General features: G+C 36.5%; 1 protein-coding gene across 2 annotated transcripts in view; it reads right to left on the bottom strand.

The window, feature by feature from the left end:
• Positions 1 to 24491, bottom strand: part of PPP3CA (protein phosphatase 3 catalytic subunit alpha) — a 302760-nt gene that overhangs the window by 40319 nt on the left and 237950 nt on the right. For both annotated transcript variants that reach the window (XM_054591684.1, XM_054591685.1), the window contains exons 6-8: positions 21747 to 21886; positions 12593 to 12670; positions 9570 to 9664 (exon numbers count right to left, since the gene is read on the bottom strand). In XM_054591684.1, the coding sequence (XP_054447659.1) occupies positions 9570 to 9664; positions 12593 to 12670; positions 21747 to 21886 (313 nt within the window). The remainder of the gene's footprint in view (positions 1 to 9569; positions 9665 to 12592; positions 12671 to 21746; positions 21887 to 24491) is intronic.

Raw genomic sequence — 24491 nt, 5'->3', positions numbered from 1 at the left:
TCTTGAGAAATTTAATGTCTCCATGATTCAGTACTTAACATAAGGCCTTCACAGGCCTATTCTCTGTAACTTCCATGTAATGACTGGATTTCAACAAATCTGAATCATTTGATTAATGGATACAGACAATAGACATATCTAATTTCCTTGAAGCTATTAATTTTGTATTTATCAAGACACACGTTACTATGTCATTCTTTCATGCCTACATCTAGCTCTTGCTCCAATCTTCTCACCTTGTACACGTCTCCTTCAAGCACCACTGATACTGACACCTTCTTTACCTTTGTTATAAATTTCCTACATAAAATTTGGATGATATTAACTTACACAAAGAAAAGAGACAGCATCAGATATATTTATAAAATAATATGAGCCCATATGATGATTGTGTGTGCATGTGTTATGTGCTTCTCTTATTATTATGTTAGTAAATTCTGAACCAGGTCACTATTGAAATATAGAATTTTTGGTAAAGTGGTAGGAAGATGATGGCAGGGATGAAGGCCGTACAGATCTCTTTTGTTCCCTTATCGGGCTTTGTACCATACTTGGCGCATGGTTAATTCAGCAGTGCTCTAAGGGAGGGAAATAGAGAAAGAAAGGACAAGACAAAGAAAGAGAGAAAGGAAAGAAAGAGGAAAGGCAGGCAAAGAAGAGGAAAGCAAAAAAATTTTTCAAAAATATAAAAAGTAAAACTTGTCAGGACACTAAAAATGTAACTAACCACATATAAAGAGAAGTCTGAGGTGAGCATGAGGGAGTTTAGGACAAAGGTAATGTGTCACTTAAGGGCTAAACTCTGTTTTCAAATTGTAAAAGAGTCTCCAAAATAGGTAAGAGTAAAATAATATTGGTTCTGTCAGTAATGTGTGAACTTGAGCAAATATTTCTCCTTATTTGAGCTGTGTCTTCTAAACTTGTAAAATAGGAATAATAATACCTATCCTGTCATTTTCAAAGTAAGAAAATCAAATAAAATGTGATTAATATACATACTATATACAATCAGATAAAATATTTGGCACCTAAAAAACGTAAAGTACCATAACTCAGTTTCAAATTCTTCAGGAAGGGAGGGCTACCTATTTTTAATAGTTTGCCATTTTATAATTCCCACCTAATGAGCTTGTGTGAACCTTGGGGAAAGTATGTGACCACTTTGTGCCCCAGTTTTTCATCAATAAAATCAAGATTACAATGTAATTCATACAACTGTTGACAGATTAAATGCATTTATTTATGGAAACACAGAGAAATGTCTGACAATCCTAAGTGCTCAATAGTTATTATTGTTATAATTATATGTTATTTATAGGAATAAAATAAATAGCACGTGTCTAGTATGCTATCCCAACTAAAGGAAAATAGTATTTCTTGCTAAATTTTCCTAGGTTTAAAAATCCCTATGAAAATTATTTTTCTAGCATGTGTAATTCTACCAATATTCTTCAGGCTAAAGAATAGCGCAGGGCAAAAGTAAATTTACAGTTGGAAGTACGTGAACAACAGAGTTTATTATTGTGTTATTTTCCATATGAATAGCTGAAACCTACTTTTGCCCCATCCTACATTTACATTTACTGAAGAAATTATCAACCTAACCTTAAATGATAATGACAATGGTATAGAAAATTACAGTCACAGACCAATGCCTTGTACTTTAGAGTCCTGAATATAAAAGGCAGTGAAAGAAGGCACTGTCGACGCCTCTCTGCAGTTAATTCTATCCATTCATCTCAGAGAGGGGATTTCTCTGAAAAATAATCCAAGTTTCCTAAATCTCAACTTCTCTTTAGTTTTAAATGTCTACAAAATCTCTTTTGTACCACATCATATTAATAATAAAAAAGTAGAGACTAAGAGTTGTGTTCATAGTTTCTGCTTTGCTCCTTCATAGGTTCTTAAATTCTATACTATTTCTTGCTAGATTTTCCTAGGTTTAAAAATCACTATGAAAATTATTTTTCTAGCATGTATAATTCTACCAACATTCCTCAGGCTAAAGAATAAAAATATTTATTAAATAAACAAAGGAATAAATTTTTTTGGTGGAGCGGTATTTTACCGTTTTGTATCAATAACAAAAAAACTACTTGGTCTACAATCTGCAAGCAAATAACAAAATGACACAGTGATATATATTTACAATTTCTCTATTGAAATAAGTGATTTGGGCAAACAGTTGCTCAACACCAATTAGGAGGATCTTCAGATTTGAGATAATGGCAGAAAAAAAGAAAGAGTTGGGAAAACGATTGCCATTGGACAAAGTATCTAGATTAATTTTACTCAATATGTAAAGCAACTAGGCTTATATTTATGCCTGTGGCTGTAAAGAATCCAAAAATGCTTTAAAAATATTTATGTCAATGCCAAAGGTTCTGACCATGATTAAGACAGGCCTAAGACTTTAGGGAAATGGCCCTCTGCTGCCACAACCGCACACCTCTGTTGGGTAGTAAGCTTTTTCACGCACTGTAGAGAAAGAGGCACAGAACACTACTCGGGATTCCCTGGGCACAGGTTCTACTCCCTTCCTGAGACATCCCAGCCCTGATCTCTGTCACCCACCTAGGATAAGGGTCTGACCTAGTTGGTTCTGCATGTGGTTCAGAACCAGGCAGGTACCAAATATCTCCAAGTTTATGATGGTTACTCCTGAATTATGAAACAAGATCCTAGTCTGAAACAAGCTCATTGTATGAAACAGCTGTGGTGCAATTTGGAATGAAATGCTCAGGCCTGGCCGCACCATGCTGTGTTGATGGTGTCACTGAGCACTGATTGCTTCTGCTGGAAGTTAGGGGTCTAAGGTAAACTGACCTCGGATTTGCTGCATTTGCTCCTGTATGTTCGCATCATGACTACCGGTAAGATTTTTACCTTAGTTCACTCTCTATCAGTAATTCAATCCTCCCTTACAATGGTATCTTCCTGTCAAGCAATAAATTATCTTTCTGCTTATAAATGATATTTTCCTGAAGCCCCTGACTACTTCTTGATTGGGAAATATTTGAGGATATTGAAAACGTCAGGTTTTGCTAAGACTAAAATGCTTTTGATAAGAAATTCTATCATGTTGCCAAGTTTAAAAGTCTAAAATATCAAAACACATTTTTCCCTGTCAAAAAGGGTAGACACTTGTATCTCAAAATTTTAGCAAATAATGCTTTTCTTGTCCATCCTCGAAACCTGATTTTCTATCTCCTCTTTCTTCCTTAATCTACCTTTGTATTGATTTTTTCTTTGTTATCACTTTAATCTTTGGTATGATTGCTAAATCAATTTGCTTGCCATTTAGATTTTCCTCTAAAATCCAAAATACATTTCACTTAATAAATTTACTTAGTTATTTAATTTTACTGTCAGTATCTTTTCCTGGAACTGAGTTATAGTCCCCTGGTATGTATATTTCCCTACATCTATCTCATATATCTATTCACCCATCCACTCACAACCCATGTGACAACCCAAAATACAGCAAACTGGAACCACATAGGAACCTACTGTAATTTACTTTAGATTTCCCTGAAGCACAGGTATATCATAGGGGGGAAAAAAAAAGGACTTAACTGTTTACATCAAGATTTAAAATACATTTTCCTGGAGAGTCATTATAATTTTCAGCCAAACTATAAAGTTTAAAGCAGAGTGCACATTTAGCATTGTATTTCTTGATACTGAAAGATTTTACTCTGCCACTGCTTAAGTGTCACTTCCTCAGTTACGCTTTTTTTGTCCCCAAAGACTAATTTCTACCCTCATTTCATACCATTCTCTTCTTTGTAGTATTTTCCAAATACATTTAAGTAATTATTGGTGGAATTATTTACTTAATGCCTATCACATACCAGATTATAAATCCCACTAGAGCAAAGGCTATGTCTGCCTTGCTTATTTCATATCCCCAGTACCTAGCATGGTGTTTGGCATATAGTAAGTTCTCAATAAAGGTGTGTTGCATTGGTGAGTGGACGAGGTTAAAAGTCACTTTTACAGGTAGCAAATTATTAAGATGGAGAAGGTGGGAAAGAAGGAGAGGGGGAGAAGAAATGTTTCATTACTCAACTTTCTTTCTGTTTGGCCTATTTCGGTAATTATGAAATAGCTTTTCCCTCAGGGATACAGGTTCATAGGACAAAAACAATTTAAGTGTGCAAACTGCTCTCCAAGTGTTTAACTCCAATTTGTACAGGGTATCTTCACTCGTTACGGCAGTTATTTAAAGTGAGATAAAGCTCTGTCAGTCAATACGATACGGCACTTTTGGGCGCTGTCTTGTTATTCATTCCCAGAAAGAAAATGCTTCAATCAATGCCTGTATTGACTGCCTATCATGAATAAGGCATACTACTTGGCTGTACCATGTGTATCAAAAAGCCCCTGCTCCAAATGATTTATAATCTGATTAGGAAGCTACAGGAATGTTAACTACAGGAAAAGCTAATAGAAAAAAAATTAAATGATAAGTACCAGGGCGAACGATTGGTATAAGCATTCAAGGAAGGACTACAGTGGCAACACAGACTGAAGTGAGTTTAGTCCATTTAGAGGGGGGAGAAGAATGAGATAAGTGTTCTAGATAGAAAAAAGTGAGGGCCAAGGTGGGAAAAGGGAAAGACAAAAGCTATTTAGGGTAATGAGCAGAACAATTTAGCTAAAGTAAAGGGTTCACCCAGAGAGAAGCAGAGAGACAGGTCATAAAATTAGCTCAACCCACAAAGTGAAATTATAACTCAGAAGCTGAGCAGGAGGATCATTCTGCTAGGAGCTTCTGTAAAACTCCGCACTGACACGTGGCATAAGTGTCACCATGGCTGTAGGCCCCTGGCTGTTTAAATTCATGCATACTTATCTTTCTATTTCAGCGACAAGAAAAACACAAACGATGGAAGAGGGATAGAATTACAAAACTGACCAGAGCCAGCCTGAACCAAGATGGCACTGAATCTGACCTCCAGGAGACCCTGAACTTCATTATACCCTGAATCTCATTATACCCTGATTATAATACATTGATTAGCATGCTAACTGAAACACCCTTAGGTGCTTTGACAGATCTAATTGGACTACATAAGGGGAATCAAGGGGTGGCACCCCAATTCTGGGAAGACACCAGCTCATTCCCCCAAAACGAATGCATATGCCTCTCCCTCATTATTTTGCCCCCATAATAATCCCCACAGACTTCTCTAGAACGAGATGTCGATCTGTGAGTCAGACTCCCACTCCTCTGTTCTCTGGCTATTGTATGCAGCCTGTGCTACTGAATGCTCAGCTTCAGTTTCATTTTTGGATCAGCGACACCAGAGAAAGAACACTTCAAAGGTCAGAGGCTCCTTCCTGGAGAGCAGGTCCCCATAGTAGGGGTCTGAACGATCTAAATTGGTAACAACAGCAATGTAAAATATTCAATGATGATATCTTAATACTGCATACATTATTTTCAAAGCAGTTTCATCTATTATTTACAATATTTTCCCTATTTTGCAGAGACATCACTGTATGCCAATAAAGTTAGGTGAGTTAGTTGTTTAATGGTGAGAATGTGATTGAAATCTGCATCCTTTGTCCTGGCATCTTGCAGGAGTAAGTGGTAGTTGTCAGTGAAGGATCAGGAACAAGGAGATGGGTGGGAAGGACATGAACTGAGTGAATTAATGTGGGCCACACCAAGGGATAGGACACCTACAGTCAAAACTTTCTGAAAGCTGGCTTTAATTGTAGGCAAGTATGAACAATAAATCAGAGCTCTTCGACACTTAAACATGAAGCTGATCACACAACTATTACCACTTTTGAGATAGCAGAATACACCCATTATTCTCCATCCCTTCATTTTGCTAAAGAGCTATTAGTTAACTTGGAGAAGCTTTAAAAATCCAGTCATACTGTAACTATTAGGTTATAATTCCAGAGGCCTGTATGATCATCTAGCTCTAAGAATCAAATGGTTAACTCAGAGACTCTTCACTGCTATGCTTCCATTAACTGTGTTTTGAAGGTGCTTGCAACCTAATTTTGTTGCCCTGTATTTTAAAACCCTTGTTAATGTTAATTTCATTCTAGTATAGTAATCCTCACTTCCAGCATGAGTAACTGGTCCCACTCCCACATACTGTACACAGCATTAGCACAGCAGCTTTAAAGTGCTTCAGAAACTTCATACAAAAGCTTTTTGAAATTATACTCATACTGGAGAATATATCTTTCTTCTTCGTATCAGTTTATTTTTTCCCTCAGGAGAATTTTTTCTTTTATGAGAAAGTTCCCCAAATGAAATGCTTCTGTCCACTTTCTGAAAGATTGTGATCTACCCCAAAGGTAAGAGGACACAGTGAAAGACCTACAGAACCGCAAAGCTAGCAACACACTGATGGCTATTGCTTTTTTCAGTTCTTACCTTGTTTAATCAGAACCATAGAAGCAACGCACATCTTATGTGGTAAATAGCTATTGGTCTCAAGCAAAACTGCAGTACCTAGCATGATGATGAAAGAAAGGATTTAAGTCTGTCCTTACGGAGTAAATTCCCAATTTTCTTCTTTTTCTTTTTTTAACTGACTTTTTAGTTGTTAAAAAATCTGGAAGTATAGTACATGCTACTTAGTCATTGATCTCTGTCAAGAAAATTACTTGTCTGGGGAATTACATTCCCTTCACTAGGTTTAATAAGAAAAAAAAAACATTAGTAACATAAAACAATAAAAACCTCAGTGTTCACATTCTATGTACTTCGGTAAATAACAGGATCATAGTGGGACATGACATGCGAGGGGACCTCCTGAGTCCTTGCACTCCCTGGAAGTACCAGGGGAGAGCTCTCTGGTGTAAGACAAGGAATCCTTATCTTATCAAAGGGAATTAGCACTTACTGGCTTTATGCAAAAGGCTTCAAGACTGAGGATTTGTCTGTGGAAAAAGTGGTTGCTGCATAAAAAATAAGTTAGAAAAACACTGGACTTAACTTTGTATTTTTCCTCATTCTAAACAGATGTTAATTCGTTTTTTAAATGCCTTGAGGGAGAAGAGGAGGAACTGAAACTGAGGGTCCTTATGACTTTGATTAAATTTAGTTTTAAACCCTAGCTCTGGAAATCCCATCTCATCTATACTCAGAGACCTAGCCTTTCCCCAGGATGATCAATAACCCCCAAGGCAGGAGAAGACAGTAGCTGGGACCTGACCGGTGGTCACAAGGTCTGGACTCCTGGCAAGCTCAAGATAAAATCTTGACCTCAGTCAAACTTTCAGTTCCTGAAGTGGAACATCCCACTGGCCACTTTCCCATGAGACTGGACACCGGAAAAGACCTCAGAGCTGTCGTCAAACCCTGAAGAAGTCATTTATTACCCTTTCCTCACCTCCAACCAATAAACTCCCATCATGACTCTGAACCACTAAAACACACAGAGTATTGTGATTTTGTCCTCTGTAATCTGTAACCTACATACGACCAAGGAGTCAGGTCTTTAGAGCATGAGCTTTCGGTTCTCCTGGACGGCACCATTTATCAATAAAATAGCCAATCTCTCTCCACTGCTGTTTTCAGTGTCTAATGTTTGGCTCTGCTAGCGTAAGGGGGACACATTCTTTCTGTGTATAACGCAGATCGTATTTTGCCTTAAAAAGGTCCTTTCTGACCGTTCTAGAGAACCAACCCTTGTTGGATATATTTAGCATTTGACTCTCTTACTTTATACTTAATCTAATTGTGTCTTATATTTTTATTCAGTCACCCAAGTGTCTTTGTTACCTGGCTTATAAGCCCTTGGCATTCTGAGAGCATGTTTTCTTTTACTTTGCATGCTTCTTGCCATAGAATACTATGGTGGCATCCCTTTTTTAGGAACTGGGCAACTAGGAAAGGGTGGCAACTAGAAAAGGGGGGCAACTAGAAAAGGGGGGCAACTAGAAAAGGGGGACAACTGTCCCTCACCCCCAGCATCCATAGTTGTGACAGAAACTGTGTTACCGATAACCACGGCTGTGGAAGAGGTCACCTGGCTGCAGCAAACTCTGACCAGCAGGTGTTACTCCGCGGGTTACATGGGAGGAGGGTGAGAGCCAAGCTCTCTCCATAGGACAAAGCAGAGGTGTCTAGAGAGAGGCAAGGATCAGGAAGACATGTGGCAGCACTGTAATTACATGAGGTTTGTCTTTTGGAGCAGGATCTCTGACAGACCCGGAAGGTATAGGGGTCAGGGTCCAGCCCTGAGCAGGAGGAGGTGGGAAGTGCTAAGCAGGAAATCAGGGCACAGGCAAAAAGGGAGGCCCATTTCCCACATGGAATGGGGAATATAAGACAAAAATGGAGACCACTACCTATTCCTAAGGGCTGAGGACACAGAGCAGGTGCTTGGTTATCAAGGTGGCCAAGGTCCGCCTCAGGCATCTGGGCTCTAGATGCTGGGCCCCAGGCATCTAAGCACCTGTCACAAGTCACTCAGGCATGGGAATGTCTCTTCCTTCTAGACGCTCAGACTGGTTCAGAAATGAGGCTGCATTTTCCTGCTTCTCCTGGGATATATCTCACCTCACAAATACTACTTGATTGCTCTTTCTCTTTCTGTCTCCGTTTTTCTTAATCTCAGAAAGCCACATTCAGGCATGCCACCTATGTACTATCCAGACCAATGCCAACTAGAGTTAATGGCTTTTCACATTTTATCACCCTTCCCGCCATACCTATTATACTTCTCATCATTTCTTAACGAAGAGATTACCTTGCTGAAAGAAGATTATGTGTCCCTTGCTCCTCTTTTCTTCCTTTTAGTCAGTAAGTAATGCCCTCTGGTTTCCTGGTCTTTTTCAAACATACAAGTGTGTAGAGTTTCAGAAAGTGCAGAATGCCAAACCAGCCGACCTGGGTATGAGCCCAGTTCATCACTACCTAATTGAGTGACCCTGGGCAAGGCAATTAACCAGAAATTCACTCTGCATAATAAAAGGAGTTGGGGGGAAGCTAGTGATATTTACTTTGAAGTTGAATATAATTAAAAAAAAATAAGTGAGTAATTACTTTCCTAGCACAGGATCTAACTCATGGTAGGTTCTCAATACATGCAATTTGAATGTGAATTTCAAGCTATAGATCGTTTATGCTTATTTTTTTCTTGATTCTGTACATGCACAATCACACTATTCTTATTTAAATCCACAGCCTTCTTAAGGGACATGATTTTGGATTAATGCTAATTAAAATTTCTTTTAAAGCCTATAATTTACCAGAGCAGTAGTAGCTGTCAACCCTGCTATATGACATGAACGACTAAGCAAGTATTATTTGATTGATGCACTAAGATATGAAAGCCATTTATCAACATAAATCTATTGAAAGACGCTTAGAAGTGCCTGAAGAAGAGGTAAAAAATAATAGCACCTGGGCGTCACCTCTGACCAACTGAATCTTTACCTCTGGAGGTTAAAAAATTGTATTGAACAATAAATTAAAAAGTAGAGGAAAAACATGGTTAAAATGCTTAATTAAAACCAAACTAAAATAAAAACAACTTAAAAATTATTACACCTATAGAAGTTCACAAGAGAGATTTAAAACAACTTACCTTTGTTATTGTATACATCTAAGTAATTTGGTGCTGAGAAAATCGTAATTAGAGAAGGGAAGCCTGTTGTTTGGCTTTTCCTGTACATGCGATACCTAAAAACAGTAAGTACCAGTTAAAGCAAGGCTCGTAGGAAAAAACGATGATATCAAATTATTAATTCAGAAATATAAAATTAAAATTCAGTTTCATCTTTCATAGAGTTTGATTACATAACATTAAACAAAATTTTCTCTGTAAAGTCTGTTATACAATCACATCAATTCACTTTAGAGATGACAATAAAAACATACAATCATATGTAAAATGTCCAAATAGGTTTTTCCTGAGTCTAGACAGTAGCTACTTTTTGCCCTCTACCTACCATGTTTTTCACAAGCTTGTCAATTAAAAAAACTAAATAAGCAAAGCAATATATATATACATATATATATATCCCACTAATAAGCAGCCTGTGAATACTATTTATCTACAATATGTTGTTAGTTATATTTCCTCTTTTTTCCTAGACTAAGTAATTTGCTTTTCAAAGAAAGTTTGGTTAAATCTATGAATTTTATGAATTGAAATTGTTTCTACTTTAAAGTTTGTTTACTACCAATCTCGTGGTGTCTGCAGGCCAAAGATTATTGTTTCAGCAGGGTGATACTTAATCTATCAGCAATGAAACTGAACATCTGCAAGATCTTTGGAAATATACCACCAATTCAGTTTCTGTTCTTCTACTAAGACCAAAATAAAACTCCAATCCTCAAATAACCAAAAGATACAGGAGGCTTTTGCCACCAAGGTTAAAATATATTTCGTGACTTCTATGTTATAGATTTTAGGAATGTCAGTTTAGGAACATTCCTCTAGAGCACATAACAAAATTCTATCATTCCTGATATTCTGCGTCAGTTATTTCTGGCATGCCTAATTTACCTGGGTTCTAGATGTGCCTCAAATAGTACCTTAGGATAGATAAATAGCCACCTTAAAATTTATAATTTTACAAATATTTTGGATACTACTTTTCCCCGAAGAAAATATCCCCTTAAAAATCTTCTGAAATGTTCTTGTGGATCCTGAGAAGATTAATTACATATGAATACTGAGAAGGAATTTCTCTGCTGAGAGGGATGCCCCATGGTCAACCAAGGGGCCCAAATTTTAAGAATAATAAGATCCTAGTGGTCATTTGCTGCCAGGAACTTCTCACAGTCGCTCACAGGTACCCGGAAGATTCTCAGACCTAGCTCTGGGTGTCCTGCACTATGCCGTGCTTGTTCGTCATCTGTGTCAACAACTGCAAGGAAACCCCGATTTTCTTTACCAAGGACTGAGATCTTCCCTATCCAATTTGAACTGCACAATTTTGATACCTCATTTACATAAAACAGACCTAATTGAGAACCTGGGTAGATAGTTTTGTTGTAAAAGAAGGCCACCCCTTTTTCTCAGTGGAACACAATTTAGGTTGCCACCTGAATTTGTGTCTCCTGGGCTGCAGTTCCTTTTGCTCAGATAAATGCTTTTTATTCTTTATTACAGTCTAAAATTACTTTCGGTTTGGGAGGAGGGGGTGGGTGGAGGCGGAAAAGGGTATAACAGGGATAAATGGGACTGGAAAAAATACAATAAAAAAGAATTATTAAAAAAAATTACCTTTGCTTTACATTTTAGAAATATTTATTCTACTTATGGGACTGAGGTTTGGGGGGAAAAACCAGAAGGTGAAAGATAGAAACACTCTTAACCCTAGAACCCTGACTACATAAACCATGACTCGCTATGCCTACTTGACAACAAATAAAAACAAGGAAAATGGATGACATAATCTCAATTTTCCCCAATGAACCAATCAACTGCTCATTGTAAAGGACTGTTGATTTTAACTGATGCACTTAACATGTTATCAAACAAGCAGATGACTTCAGGTTCATAGTAAGATTAAGGGAAACCTGCCTCAAATTCACAGCTGGGACAGTGAGCCAAAAAAGCGTGGTGACACCACTGCCCACAAAAGTGGAAACAACAAGTGGAGGATCTGAGCAGCCGGGTATACCAACAGGTTACTGCACACATCGGCAACAACCGCAGCGGGCACATGATAATGGATCAGTTTATACCTGAACCAGTGTCACCCCAATAGATTCAATAGAAAGGGGAAAATAAGATGAAAAAGAAAACAGTTAATTTTGAAAGGAACTGAAGATCTGTCTTGATTCAGGATTATTGCAGACATGGGCTTACTTCAGAATCCACATACCTGCTTTCCCATTTTAGCACCTGGGTTATAAAAATAACTGCTCCTCCATTTCAGGAAATTCAGAACAATAAGGAACGAGTTTAAGCATTTGAAGGAAAACACCACTTTTCAGTGGAGCCTACCCTGGAAGGGTAATGGACTTCCAATCTTAAAATTAATTGAACCTATTTCTCCCTAATGCAGATTTAATCTACCATCAAAGTGAGTATGTGGTATTTCTTAGTTGTCTAAATCCTTAAAATTGGTCTGCGTTTTAAAATTTAAAAGATATGACAAAACCACGTTATGCATTTATTAGTTAGAATGTAAGATTTTCCCCACCATTTAAATGTCTCTGCTTTTTCCATTAAAACTCTACAGGGATCAGAGATGATGTTCTTTAAACCAAAGTACAATATGCAGTATCTTTTTAATATTTTTGTGTAAGTTTTATTCATATTGTAAACCAACACTGGTAATTTACACACTTCTGGGACAGTGATAAGTGCAGGAATTCAAACAGGAGGAAATGCCCTTACAGTGCCTAAGAAAGCCAGTTGAAAATTTTACCTGTTCAAGCTAAAAAGGGAAGACATTGAAAAGGGACCTTACACCCATCTGCAGTCACTCATTCCCCAGGACCCTGACTATCTGTGTCATCAGAAGACAATTTTACGATTGAATTCCTTCAGGGAAAGAGCCTAGCAAAGGGAACCTCCACAGCCTGAGCAGAGTGAGGGAGCTGTGACAAAGGCACAATGCATGGTTTTCATCAACCCACAGAACTGCTCACCCTGCATCCTGGGCTTCATGGGCTCGGAGTATAGATAACAAGTTATTGTGCTGTAAGAATTCACAAACAGCCGGGTAACTGCCAGAGACAAAAAGAAAAGAGAAACATCTGTTATGAAATCATCAAAGGAAGCAAATTTACCTGTTACATCCAGACGTGTGTGATTTGATCTAGCATAATCACACATACATCATTCATGGAGCAAGCCTCTTGGCTCTCTAAAGACAGGTTTTCCCTTGTGGCAGAAACAGCACCTACACCTGTACTTTTTATATAATCAGAAAAGGCTGGAGCCGTATGAATTGGAAAAAGATCACAGGCTCTTATATAACAACGCTAGAAAAGTATCCACTTGTAGAGAAAATCGGTATTAGCAAGCCTACCTTTAAATGCAAAGTGAACAGAACTATAAATATAATATGAAGATGGAATTTAAAATGTAAACCTCAATTTTCCCAAGCACTATTTATATTTGGATGCATGTGCATGCCTGAGCACTATATGGGGAGGACTAAGTTAGGAAGTGGGAGAGAGTAAGTCTTCTAAGAAATCAAGTGACCAACTTATGTAAGGTTACATTAACTGACTACATTACACAAAATCTAACAGAAGTATGGAATTCATAAGGTTTTAGCATGTGTACCTTACATATGATCTAAAGAACTTCATATTTAATCCTATTCTTTATCTATATTTTTTAAAGGTCTTTATTTATTTTTAGAGAGAGGGGGAAAGAAGGGAGAAAGAGGAAACATCAATGTATGGTTGCCTCCTGCACGCCCCACATTGGAGACCTGGCCTGCAACCCGGGTGTGTGCCCTACACTGGGAATTGAACCAGCAACTCTTTGGCTTGCAAGCCAGCACTCAATCCACTGAGCAACACCAGCCAGGGCCTATTCTTTATCTTGACTTAATAAAAATATCAAAATTCAATTAAGATAATATTTTTGTTAGGAAAGTCTTAAAATTAAAGATGAGAACTTCATTCCAAATAAAATTCAAATTACAAACTAATCTTGAAAAACCCTCTGCAATCACTTCGTCTCTGCTCTAAGAATTTTTAATGAGATAAATGTATGCCATAAAAATGATTAAATTTTAGATATTTCAAATCAAAGGACGGCAAATCCATGCTTGTTTTAATATTAACAAACTGCAGATATCCACAAACCTGACCTACGTATAATATCGAAGACAATTTAGCAATTATAAAAATAGCTCTTTGGGAAACTATTTAGCATACGTCACTCAAATAATTTATTACAAAAGAGAAGGTGAGAATAGTTTCTGTGCTACAGATTTTAAGAGAACTAGCTGAGCAATAAGAAACAAAATATCATTTAGATGGCATACCTCTGTAGAAATACTGATTATAAAAAGGTTCAGTTCTTTGGCAAAAGTGGGATCTGAAATAAAAAAGTCTTTTCCATGTGCACATATGTTTGGGGTGGGGTGTGTGTGTACATGGATGCGTGTTCTAAAAATTTATTCTAAATGTTCCTTCCCTATCTCTTTATGCTGTTCACTTACATTTTTTGTGCTCTCATAATGCTTCTTTAAAAAGACACTTGATTGCCTCTTGTTACACAATAAGACACAGTTTGTTTGCCTAGATTTGTCACTTTTTGCCCTTAGGAAAATGGCTTGGTGCTCTTTACTGTATTGTATTTTATCTTATTTTTTTTCCTTTTGGAAGAACTTACATTAGTCTTATGAAAACAGAATTTTAATACATTTTCTTCATGCTATATCTGATACCTTTATAAGTTTAAGCTAAGTTTTCTTCAATGGAAATATATACATGATTTCTAATGGAAATCTGAAGAAAATAAAATTAACTTAGCATTCTGCTATGTTAATAGCACTAAACGGGGGACACTTGGATTCTTTCTTGGAGAAAAAACATTGTGAAGAAAATCTTTAGAAACTTAAAAGCACATGCAAGCAAATACTCAAACTTTCTAAGAATTACAAATATTTTTCAAAATAAATTACAGAAAACACGTGACTATCAACTAGATTCCCATTATTGGTAAGCTACCTGTCTAGGATACATTAAAGTTTTTAATAGTATTAGGGGAAAAAACTTTACATTACTTCTATGTCTTTTTTAGTGAAAATGATGAAAACCAAAAAGTGTTCAAACTGAAAAGCATTAAAAAAGATACGTGTAGAATGGTAGAAAAAGCAGAGTTCACAGCACCTTTCCACCATAGACAGAGATGTAAATCATTTATTCACCAATAATTTATCAAAGGCTCACTGGTGAATCTGTTCCATTTGTTAGAAGATTGTGTTATGCACAGAGATGGGTGGTATAAGTATAAGGTGTGGTTTCTATCTTGATGGTATTTATAATTTAGGTAGAAAACTAAAACATTTTTTTAAAATTAAAAAACCTACTTAAGATTAAAATAGTTCAAGTTTTGAGAAACAATAAAGAAAAAAAGCACATGGGTATGAGGAAATTTTTTTGAAAAATATCTATCTCATGGCAGATTTTGTTTTCTCTCTTCTTTGCATTAATAAGGCAAAGCTTCCATGGTCTGTGCCCACCAAGAAGAAAAAGCCTCTCTTCCTCCAGACTGATCAGCCCAGGTCTGAGCCCATGGCCTTCTGGGTGGAGGGCTGGCCGGATCTGAGCCCCACTCACACCCCTCCACGGACTCACCTGTCAGGTGCAATCTGTCTGCACACAGTGACCCTAGAATGATTTTGTTTAGCCCAGTGGCCTAACCATGTCTTAAACCAGACCAGCTGCAAGAGTGCTTTCAGCGCGGTGATATTCATTTACCAGCATCACTGCTTTGTTTGGGGAAGAAGTTATCTTCTCTGAAAATGCTGTTTTTTACTGGATCATAATTATTCCTTAAGCACTAGAGAATGCATCTTCTCTGAGTAGAAAGGGAGGTGAAAATTTCCACGAAATAGTGAGGGTGCTTAGATTAGGGTTCTTATTTCTATTTCCTGTGTAAACTTTGGAAAATTGTTTAGTTGCTTTGCTTAACCCCATATAAATAAATCACCTCTCATTTGTAAAAATGGAGAAGGTATCATTTATTTCACAGATTTGAGATAAAGATTAAATGAGTTAGTAATATATGTAAATTTTCTAGTCCAGTGCCTGGCTCACAGTAGTAGACATTTCACAACTCATAATTTTCTCCCCACCACCATGGTTTCAAAGAAAAAATGCAGCCTAGAATGGTGAGTCAGCAACCCCAGATTCTAATAGTAGATGTTATACTTGCTAGTTGTGACTTATGTTAGATCTTAAAGGAAATCACGTATGGGGATGACTAGGTAGGAAGTGGTTAGAATGTGAACAAGAGAGGGAGAGGGACAGGAAGTGGGTGGAGCATGAACAAAGATGAAAAAGGTAGAAAGACACAAATGTGAGACATGGTAAAAAAAGGGGGTTGGCACTAGAGAAAACAGCTATTATTAGATGCATCTGTTTACTCTCTTAGTTTTATCTCTTGCAAGATTAAATTATTTATCATTTATTTTTTAATTTTTTAAATTTACTGAGGTGACACTGGTTATTAAAATTATATAGGTTTCAGATTACAATTCTACAATATGTCATCTGTATATTGTATTGTGTGTTCACCACCCCAAGTCTTCTTCCATCATCAATTTTTCCCCATTACCCTCTTCTACTGCAATATTAAATTATATTTTAGACTTTGATTTCAGTCTCCTAGATTTCAAGCTCTTTAACCAAGATATAGCCAACAGGCATTATTAAAATGCTTTTTAATGCTTTTATGCCCTTACATATTTTTTGAGTGTATTTTCCTTCTGGAATAGTCTACCCTTCTGCCAGGCCTCAGCTAAATTATCACTTGTGAACCCTTCCCTTTAAACCTACCTTACCCTGAGGTGCACACAATTGCTGTATCCACCATATTTCCATAATGCAGGAATGCAATGTATCACCTGTCATGCTGTAGTGTAAATTACACGTATACATCTGCTCTCCAGCAATAGTGAATGTCTTAAGAGATGAACAGTTTTGTCTTCATATCCTAAATGCTTAGCAGCCATTTATCAGCAAATTGAAGCTCACAGTTAATTTCTGGAGTAGCCTCAACAGAGGCAGTTAAACAGGTGTGAGAGGCAAAAGGTTTCTTTCCCTCATGGGCTTCCGCAAAGTAGAAGCAGGCAGCCTGCTACCCTTGGTCAAGGGGCCAGGAGGAAGCCTCCGCCCTCCCCTGTCTCAACCCAGTATTACAGAGGACTTTACCTAACTGTCCAGCTCCTCCTCCACTTCCCGGGGCCTGGCAATGGGTACTCAGCCCTGGAGTGTCCTGGTGTTGCCCAGATACTGTTAGGCCTCTCTTTTCCTAGGACTTTGTTCTTTTCTTTGCCCCATGGTTCTCCAACTAATTTCATTTTACCCACTAGGGATCAAGTCTTGAAGGACTCCAACTTTTTCCACCAGAACTTCACCAGAGCTTACGTCCTCACTTGCACCTGGCTGTCGGCTGCCTCCAGAGTGGTGAGTGATTTGTACTTAAGGCAAACTTGTTATCGAAGAATAACATCTGTACAGAAAACTGCACAAATCAGAAGATTACAAATTGATGACCTTTCACAAAGTCAACTTGTGCAACTAGCACTCAGACCAAGACACAGAAGGCTTCCTGAACCTTCATATCTCCTCTGAGTCACTATCACCTCTTTACTAAGTGTAACCACCATCCTGGCTTTTAACATTCTAGATTAGCTGCTCTAACCTTGAACTCTTATTTCATTTGGATCATCCAGGATGCACTCTTTTGTATCTGGCTTCGTCCACTCATGTTGGGTGCCATTTCATTTAACTCATTCTCATGGCTCTATTTAATTATTTAAATATGCTACAATTTAATGTTGCTTTTACTAAATGGGCATTTGGGTTGTTTCCATTTTTTTTGGCTATTACAAATACTGCTACTCTGAACAATCTGATGTTTTGGTACACATATGTACACATTTCCAGTAGGTATTGAAATTGGAGTAGAACAGGTCAGTTATATGAATGTTCAACTTTAGTGTATACTGAAGCTGCTAACTGTAATTTAGGATTAGAGTTAAAGTGAGACCATTGGGGTGGTTATCCTTCTAGAATTCCTAATGTTATTTCCCCTCAAGTTTTCATGAACATCTGTTTTTTCTGATTGCAAGAGCCTAACCCTTCCCAGTACCTCTGGTTGGATATGTTCTACTCATCCTTTAAAATTTAAGTTTAACAATAGTTCCACGATGAATAGTCCCTTAAACTCTGATCCATCCCTGTTTGGGTTAGGTCCCCCAGCTCTGGGTGTGTGTGAGATGACGCCCATATTTATCACAACACTAACCCATCTTGCATATCAATTTCTGGTTATCAGTCGCTGGCGCTATACTGTTACTCCCCTGGAAGGCAGGGACTCAGAATTTACAAAACCTCACAGAAGGCGTATATATAGCACGCGCTCAGGTAATGTTAAAAAACTGAACGAGTGAATGAATTCTTTTCAAAAGAATACCCATGAATGGAAGGGAATGAATTGAGAGGGGAGGTATTGTACAATCAGGTGTGATTTCAACAGACTAAAAAGGAAGGTTTTGAATTCAGAGTTGGAGGGATAGAAGGCAGGATGGTCCAGACTTATTAAAAAGGTTCAATAAGATGTGACGGCTGGCAGTGATTTCAATGCAAGGAGAAAAAGGAAAGATATTTGCTAGTCTATATGGCTAGGAGAATGAACTGTTAACAAACAAACAAACAGGACTCTCTAGTGGGGATTAAGCAAGTGCAGAAGTAAATAATAAGCTTTTTCAGGCAAGGTGAGTTTAGGTTAAGGTGACAATGGAACATCTTAGGTAAAAAAATTCCAGCAGACACCTAGAAATAGAGAATTCAATCTCAGAAGAGATTGATGAAGGGACTAGATACAGATCTTGTAATTAAACCATGGAGGTTCTAGTTTATGGTGAACCTAAGGGAACAGTTGAGGTTCCTGGGGAAATGTGAGGAAAACAATGTCAAAAGCAAGAGGAAGACCAGAGGGAGGCAGCAGAAGAGGCAAGGATCTGCCTGGTATGTTAGAGAGGAGCAAGGATTTGTGAAAAAAGGAGGAACCAGAGGATTTCAGGGTGAAAGGGGCTGATGAGAGTGTCAACTGCGGAAGAGAAGTTAAAGGCTGCTGATTTCTGATTAAAAGACCAGTAGTTATTTGAGTGAGCTGTAATATGCAACTTCAAAAACACTTTTAAAATGACTCAAGATGTTCTTCAAACCTCAGAACTTCAGATGCCTAATTTAACTCGCTCCTTTTGAAGCAAGCGAAACTTAGAACACAAAGCTTACTTGATTCATCCAAGACAGACATATAAACTGACAACCCAAGCACCTAATCAGCCAACAGTTTTGTTTGAACTACATGAAAATGAAAATTTTACCTCCAACGATTCTCATTTATCTTTACAATCTAACAATTGACCTACTTCAAATATCTAAATTATCTGCCTCAAAACTTTAGATATTTGAATATGCAAACTCTGGTCTAAGTTTATAAAGATAATAGTAGCATTTGGGCAAAAATCATGTTCTTACATGTTCCTTCCTCTCTGTTACATTGCCTATTTTCTATAACTCATGGACAGCATTAATAAATTCTATTGATGCATTTTTCTGTACAACTTCATTTTATTTAAATCATGGCCCAGGCAATGTGTTGGATCATGATTAGGGTGGCACGGCAAATTAAATATGCAAATGTAATATAAACATATAAAATATACGTGGGAGTTGTGGGATTAAAATCAGTGCCAATAACTCAATAGGTAATTGTCACCAAGTTTCTTTCCTAATTTTTTTTTTTTTTTTTTTGCTTCCCTGTGTCCCTCTAGGTCGCCTTTATAAACCAAGACTACAAAAGATATCTTGACACCTTCATGACGGCACTAAAATCAGAAGGATCAACAAGTTCTAGAGTAAGAGTCATTTTCCTCCTTCTTAGATAAAACATAATCCAGGCTGCTTTGCCATTAGTCAGTCTATAGGCCATGAATTTAGATATTCAGCATTTGTCTTGGCTACAGATCTATTACCAACCTCTAATGAGAGGAGATAAATAATCATTTTGTTGAGAACAAAAGTGAGAAAACATGCATAATCCTCTATCTAGTTGATGGCCTTTATCTCTGATGTAAACACATCTGTGTCTATATTCACAAAACAAAAATACCATAAATTTATTTAAGTGCAGCAGATGACTTTATTTGGAGTATGATTTATTTGAAAAGCTGACTCAGAAAGCTAATAGAAGAGGTTATGCTATGGATTAAAGAAAGATTAATGCAACATAGCTTAATATCCAAATCAAGAGGCTTAGATTTTGTTTGATATTGTATTAATGAAGCACAACTCAGTGGTATCAAAAAGGTGATTTAAATACGGTATACTTAGGGGCTCAACACAGATTTGAAAAATCGAACACTTGGCTTTGATATATTTCAACAATACTTAACTTTTCACTAAAATATTTGATCATCTTTAATAAAAGATTACTCCCAAATTAATTAATTACTGAAAAGAAACCTTAAGCTTCTCAGAAATACTACATACCATGCTTCATTTCAATCAAAATAGACTCATTAGACTTGGTGCCCAAATCTCCAAAACAAAGAAATGACTTGTAAACTTTCTGATAAATAAGGTTAGAACAAGACTCTTTATTAATATTTCTATCAAAAACTATTCTTTGATTGATGTCTTACAGTGTACAAGACCTTCTGTTGACAAACTTCCATTTCCCAATCACATCAACAGATGAAAAGAAAATTACTTTTCCCCATAAGGAAAACTTAATGAATCAAACAAAATGTTCTACCATTGAATAAAGTCTGATCAATGTGGTGCAGAAGTATGGTAACTGCTTACTCTAGAGATAGAAGATTTGTGGCTCAAAACACATGACAGAATTCTTCCAGCCTTGCTATTTGCTTAGCTGTCAGGGCTGGAATTGAGCATAAACTTCAGTGAACATCAATTTTGGTTTTTAAGGTGTTGGTTTTTTTTTAAAAGACTGTGTACTGTAGAATTTCAAACTTTCCATGATCTCTTTCCCTCTTTCACATAAATTGCATGTCGGATGAAAAGGGAACCTAGGTAACTGAGGGTACAAACGCAGTAGGCTAAAACGGACATGAGACGTCAGGGAAATCATGATGATAAACAAAAACCCAACTGTGTTGTTGATTTCTGCTCTGAAATGTTATGGAATGGGCAAATCCCCATACACTGGCAAATATAAAAACATAAAAATTATTATAACAACTTTTTCAGTGTGGCTTATCGACATGCTCACAATAATTCACTTATGGTACCTATGTATTAAGTTGCTGCTAATTTTAATTTATCCAGGAACTCTGATAAAATTCAGAAAATTTAAGAATAACTTGAATATAATTTAATTAGGAATTAAAAACTGTTTTTCTTTTTATAAGAACTGGTAAAATATTTTTAAAGTTATTACATAACTAAATGAAAAAAATCAAGGCTGATGTTGAATTTTTTTCCCCTACAGTTCTTGAAACAAAACCAGTGTTCTACTAAATCCTACACTATCTCCTTTAGCTACTTTGCCACCTTGATACCACATGGTTTTTTTTTTTGTTTGTTTGGGTTTTTTTTTTTTTTTTGGTATTCTCACCTGAGGACATTTTCTCATTGCTTTTACAAAGGGAAGAAGGGAGAGAGAAAGAGAGAGAAATGTTGATTGGTTGCCTTCTACTATGTGCCCTAACCTGAGTAGGGATCAAACCTGCAAATTTGGGGATACAGCCTGACCACGAATTGAACCTGTGACACTTTGGTCCATGGGATGATGCTCCAACTAACTGAGTTACACTGTCCAGAGCCTAAATGCCTCTTTTATTCCTTTTCTATTCACAGATATTTTATGTTTAAATATATAAACATATTTCTTATTTATTTATTTATATTTTCATTTTGCAAGTGCCAAGAACTCATTTGAACCAGGCTTTCAAAATGAACCTTTCATTTATACTTGCTTCCTAGAGAAGTTATACGAACATCAATAAATCATGCACATGGACTGCTAAATTACAAAATTTATGAACCAAATGTGCTCTGAAGGCGGGCACTCCATCCTCACCTGTAGAAGTACGAACATCCCCTGACTGTGTTGTGAGTGAAATGTTCCTGAGTCTTCTCATTGCCAAAGTCCTCCAGGGGGTCTGACCACAGGATGTCGCACATAGGTCCATAAGCAGGTGGTTCTTTGAATCGGTCTAACTAAGAAAAATAGAAGATAAAGAGCAAAATACTAATCTTTGGAAACTTGGAATTCCGAGAATGGAAGAAATCAGAATTTCACCATATCCAGCTTCCTCTGCCCAAGCACAGGGCAGCATTAACTGGGAGCTGCCCTCTCTGCCTCTCCCGTCAGCTCCCCTTTCTCCTTGGTTCCTCCCCATTCTTCTACTTTTCATCTCTTCAATTTGCCTTCCTTCTTCCTCCTGATTAGCTCATTTCACCCTTTACCTCTTTTCCTCTCATCTTCATCTCACCCTTTACCTCCATCTTGCTTCTTTAATTTCTAACTCTTTACTCCTTTTTTCCCCTTTCTCCGAGTCTCTCTCTTATCTTTCTCCCCTAACATATTTTATTTATCCAAGTGCTTTAGTCACTATCAGTTGATGTGACTCTTATCGGTGTTTCATTTCTTGGAGAGGGGCTTTTATTTTATCTTTGGAGAGAATTCTTTTACTGTTTCCATTAAACTGTAATTTAAAAATGCAGATGAGAACAACTTATGGTGTTTATATTTAACAATATGATTTGAGAACAGACACCTTAAGAATGGCACTGGTTTCAAGACATTTTGGATATTCACTCATTAGGGGCTATCTTGGTGTTTAACTAAAGTACAACTCTACTCTAGTTTATCTTACTGGTTACAAAACAAGAATATTGATAAGCAGAGTAAAATAAACCCAAAGTTAGCTAGTTATTCTTCAGCTCACAATTCTAAGCTTCATAGTTTTACCTGAAACCCTCATATAAAATCCATTTTCCAGCCATAAATGTTTAGCAAAGTTATATTTCAATTTTAAATGGTATATTTAGAAGGTATGAGCAATACAACTGCAAACGACATTTCACTAACAATTTTATAACACTGCTCTTTTCCATTATTTTATTCCAATTTAAATTGTTATTAAAAGATCTTTAGTAAAGTTAGCAGATATTACAGTCTCTTGAAAAGAAATGCATAAAATAGCTATGTAAACCCATTAAGAATTGATATTCTTCATTCTTCATAATCAATACTTTAACATTTTTTAAAAAACCCATAGGAACAGGTAGACAGGTGAATACATAAAGCCGACAGCCAACCAAATTATCTTTTCTTCCTGAGACATAAAAGGTGATATAAATCATGATTTCACTACACACCATTTTAAAAACTAATATCTAAAAGAATAAAGCAATAGTCCACATTTTAAACACCCAATGAAAAACTTCAAGATGAGACCCTCTATATTTTAACCATTAGGTTTTCCATAAAACATGCATTACAAACTTAGACTTGTTTAGGAGATTTGAATAGTTTATGCCTTTGGAACAATTCATCCTAGAAAAATAATACTTGTCCATAAAAATACAGAATTTCCTTCTGAGAAACATAAACTTATTATTTGGGGTAGAAGAGCAGAGGAGGGGAGGCTTCTGATTAATGTGACTCCCAAGCTGAAGGTCTGGTAAGGCAACCAGAATATAGAATTTCTTCTGGAAAAGTTAAAAAGTGCTTTCTAAACTTAATACTGTCTCCATTGAGAATAAACATCTAAAAAATTCATTAAATAAAGAAAGTGTAGTGGAACTCTTACTGACACATGGCAAAATGCAAACCTCAAAATCATTGTATGGCTAAGTCTAGAGTTTAATGACATAAACGAAAATTGAACATAATATCTGAAACACGTCAGTCCTGAGGACAGTAGGTGATATATTAGAAGTCTATTTAATTTATGAGAAGAGGTTTAGTTATGTATTTCAAGAGTCCACCAAATCGTAGAGGAATAAATCTGTTACATTCAAGCAGAAAGTGAACCACTCTATATTTGAACTCCATGATGACATTGTAGCATCCTGTCTCTACAGTACATTAAAAGTAGCACAAATATCAATGCTTGGTGTGCTACAGGCATCAAAAGCAAATGCATGTCTGATAAAAAGGACACAAACACACAAGGCAGAAAACAAAGGCTCATTTAATGTAATTTTGTTTGATTTTAAAAATAAAAATCATGCATTTTCTTTCTAATATAAAAGTAAATACAATATTATTTTTACACTTGAAGACTTGAACCTTAATGAAAGAATATTGAGGTAAAATCTGAATGTTTTACCTCCCTAAAATAGTTTTTCTTTTAAACCAATGTACTTTTTAAAGAATTTTGAGCATAACGAAAGAAATACATAAATTATCCCATGTTATTTCACTACATAAAACTGTCCCATGTTATTACATTTTCTCGTATGAAACATACTTCCACATTCCATCTCACTCACCTTTTTGTTGGCGAAAACAATAGGAACAGCCAATGTTAAATTAAGTAGAAAATACCTCTTTAAATAAAACTGACTGTTTTTCACCTAGACACTTGATACAATCAATGGAATATTATCATACCCTTTGTTAAGGGTTTAAGCTGTAACAAACAGATTTTAAAAAAATAATATAAACATATTTTAAAGGTCAAGTTGTGATATTTTCCCAAGAGCAAAGCACATTTTCTAATTAAAATATACCATGTTCTGTTGGAAGCAAACCAAAGGGAAATAAAAAGGTGTATTTTTTTTTTTTTTAGCAATCAAATATTTTACATTTCTA

Source organism: Pteronotus mesoamericanus, unplaced genomic scaffold (assembly GCF_021234165.1).
Source record: "Pteronotus mesoamericanus isolate MK-2021 breed Mesoamerican mustached bat unplaced genomic scaffold, CSHL_Meso_final scaffold_232, whole genome shotgun sequence".
NCBI classification, from domain to species: domain Eukaryota; kingdom Metazoa; phylum Chordata; class Mammalia; order Chiroptera; family Mormoopidae; genus Pteronotus; species Pteronotus mesoamericanus.
This window is presented reverse-complemented; position numbering and strand designations above follow the sequence as displayed.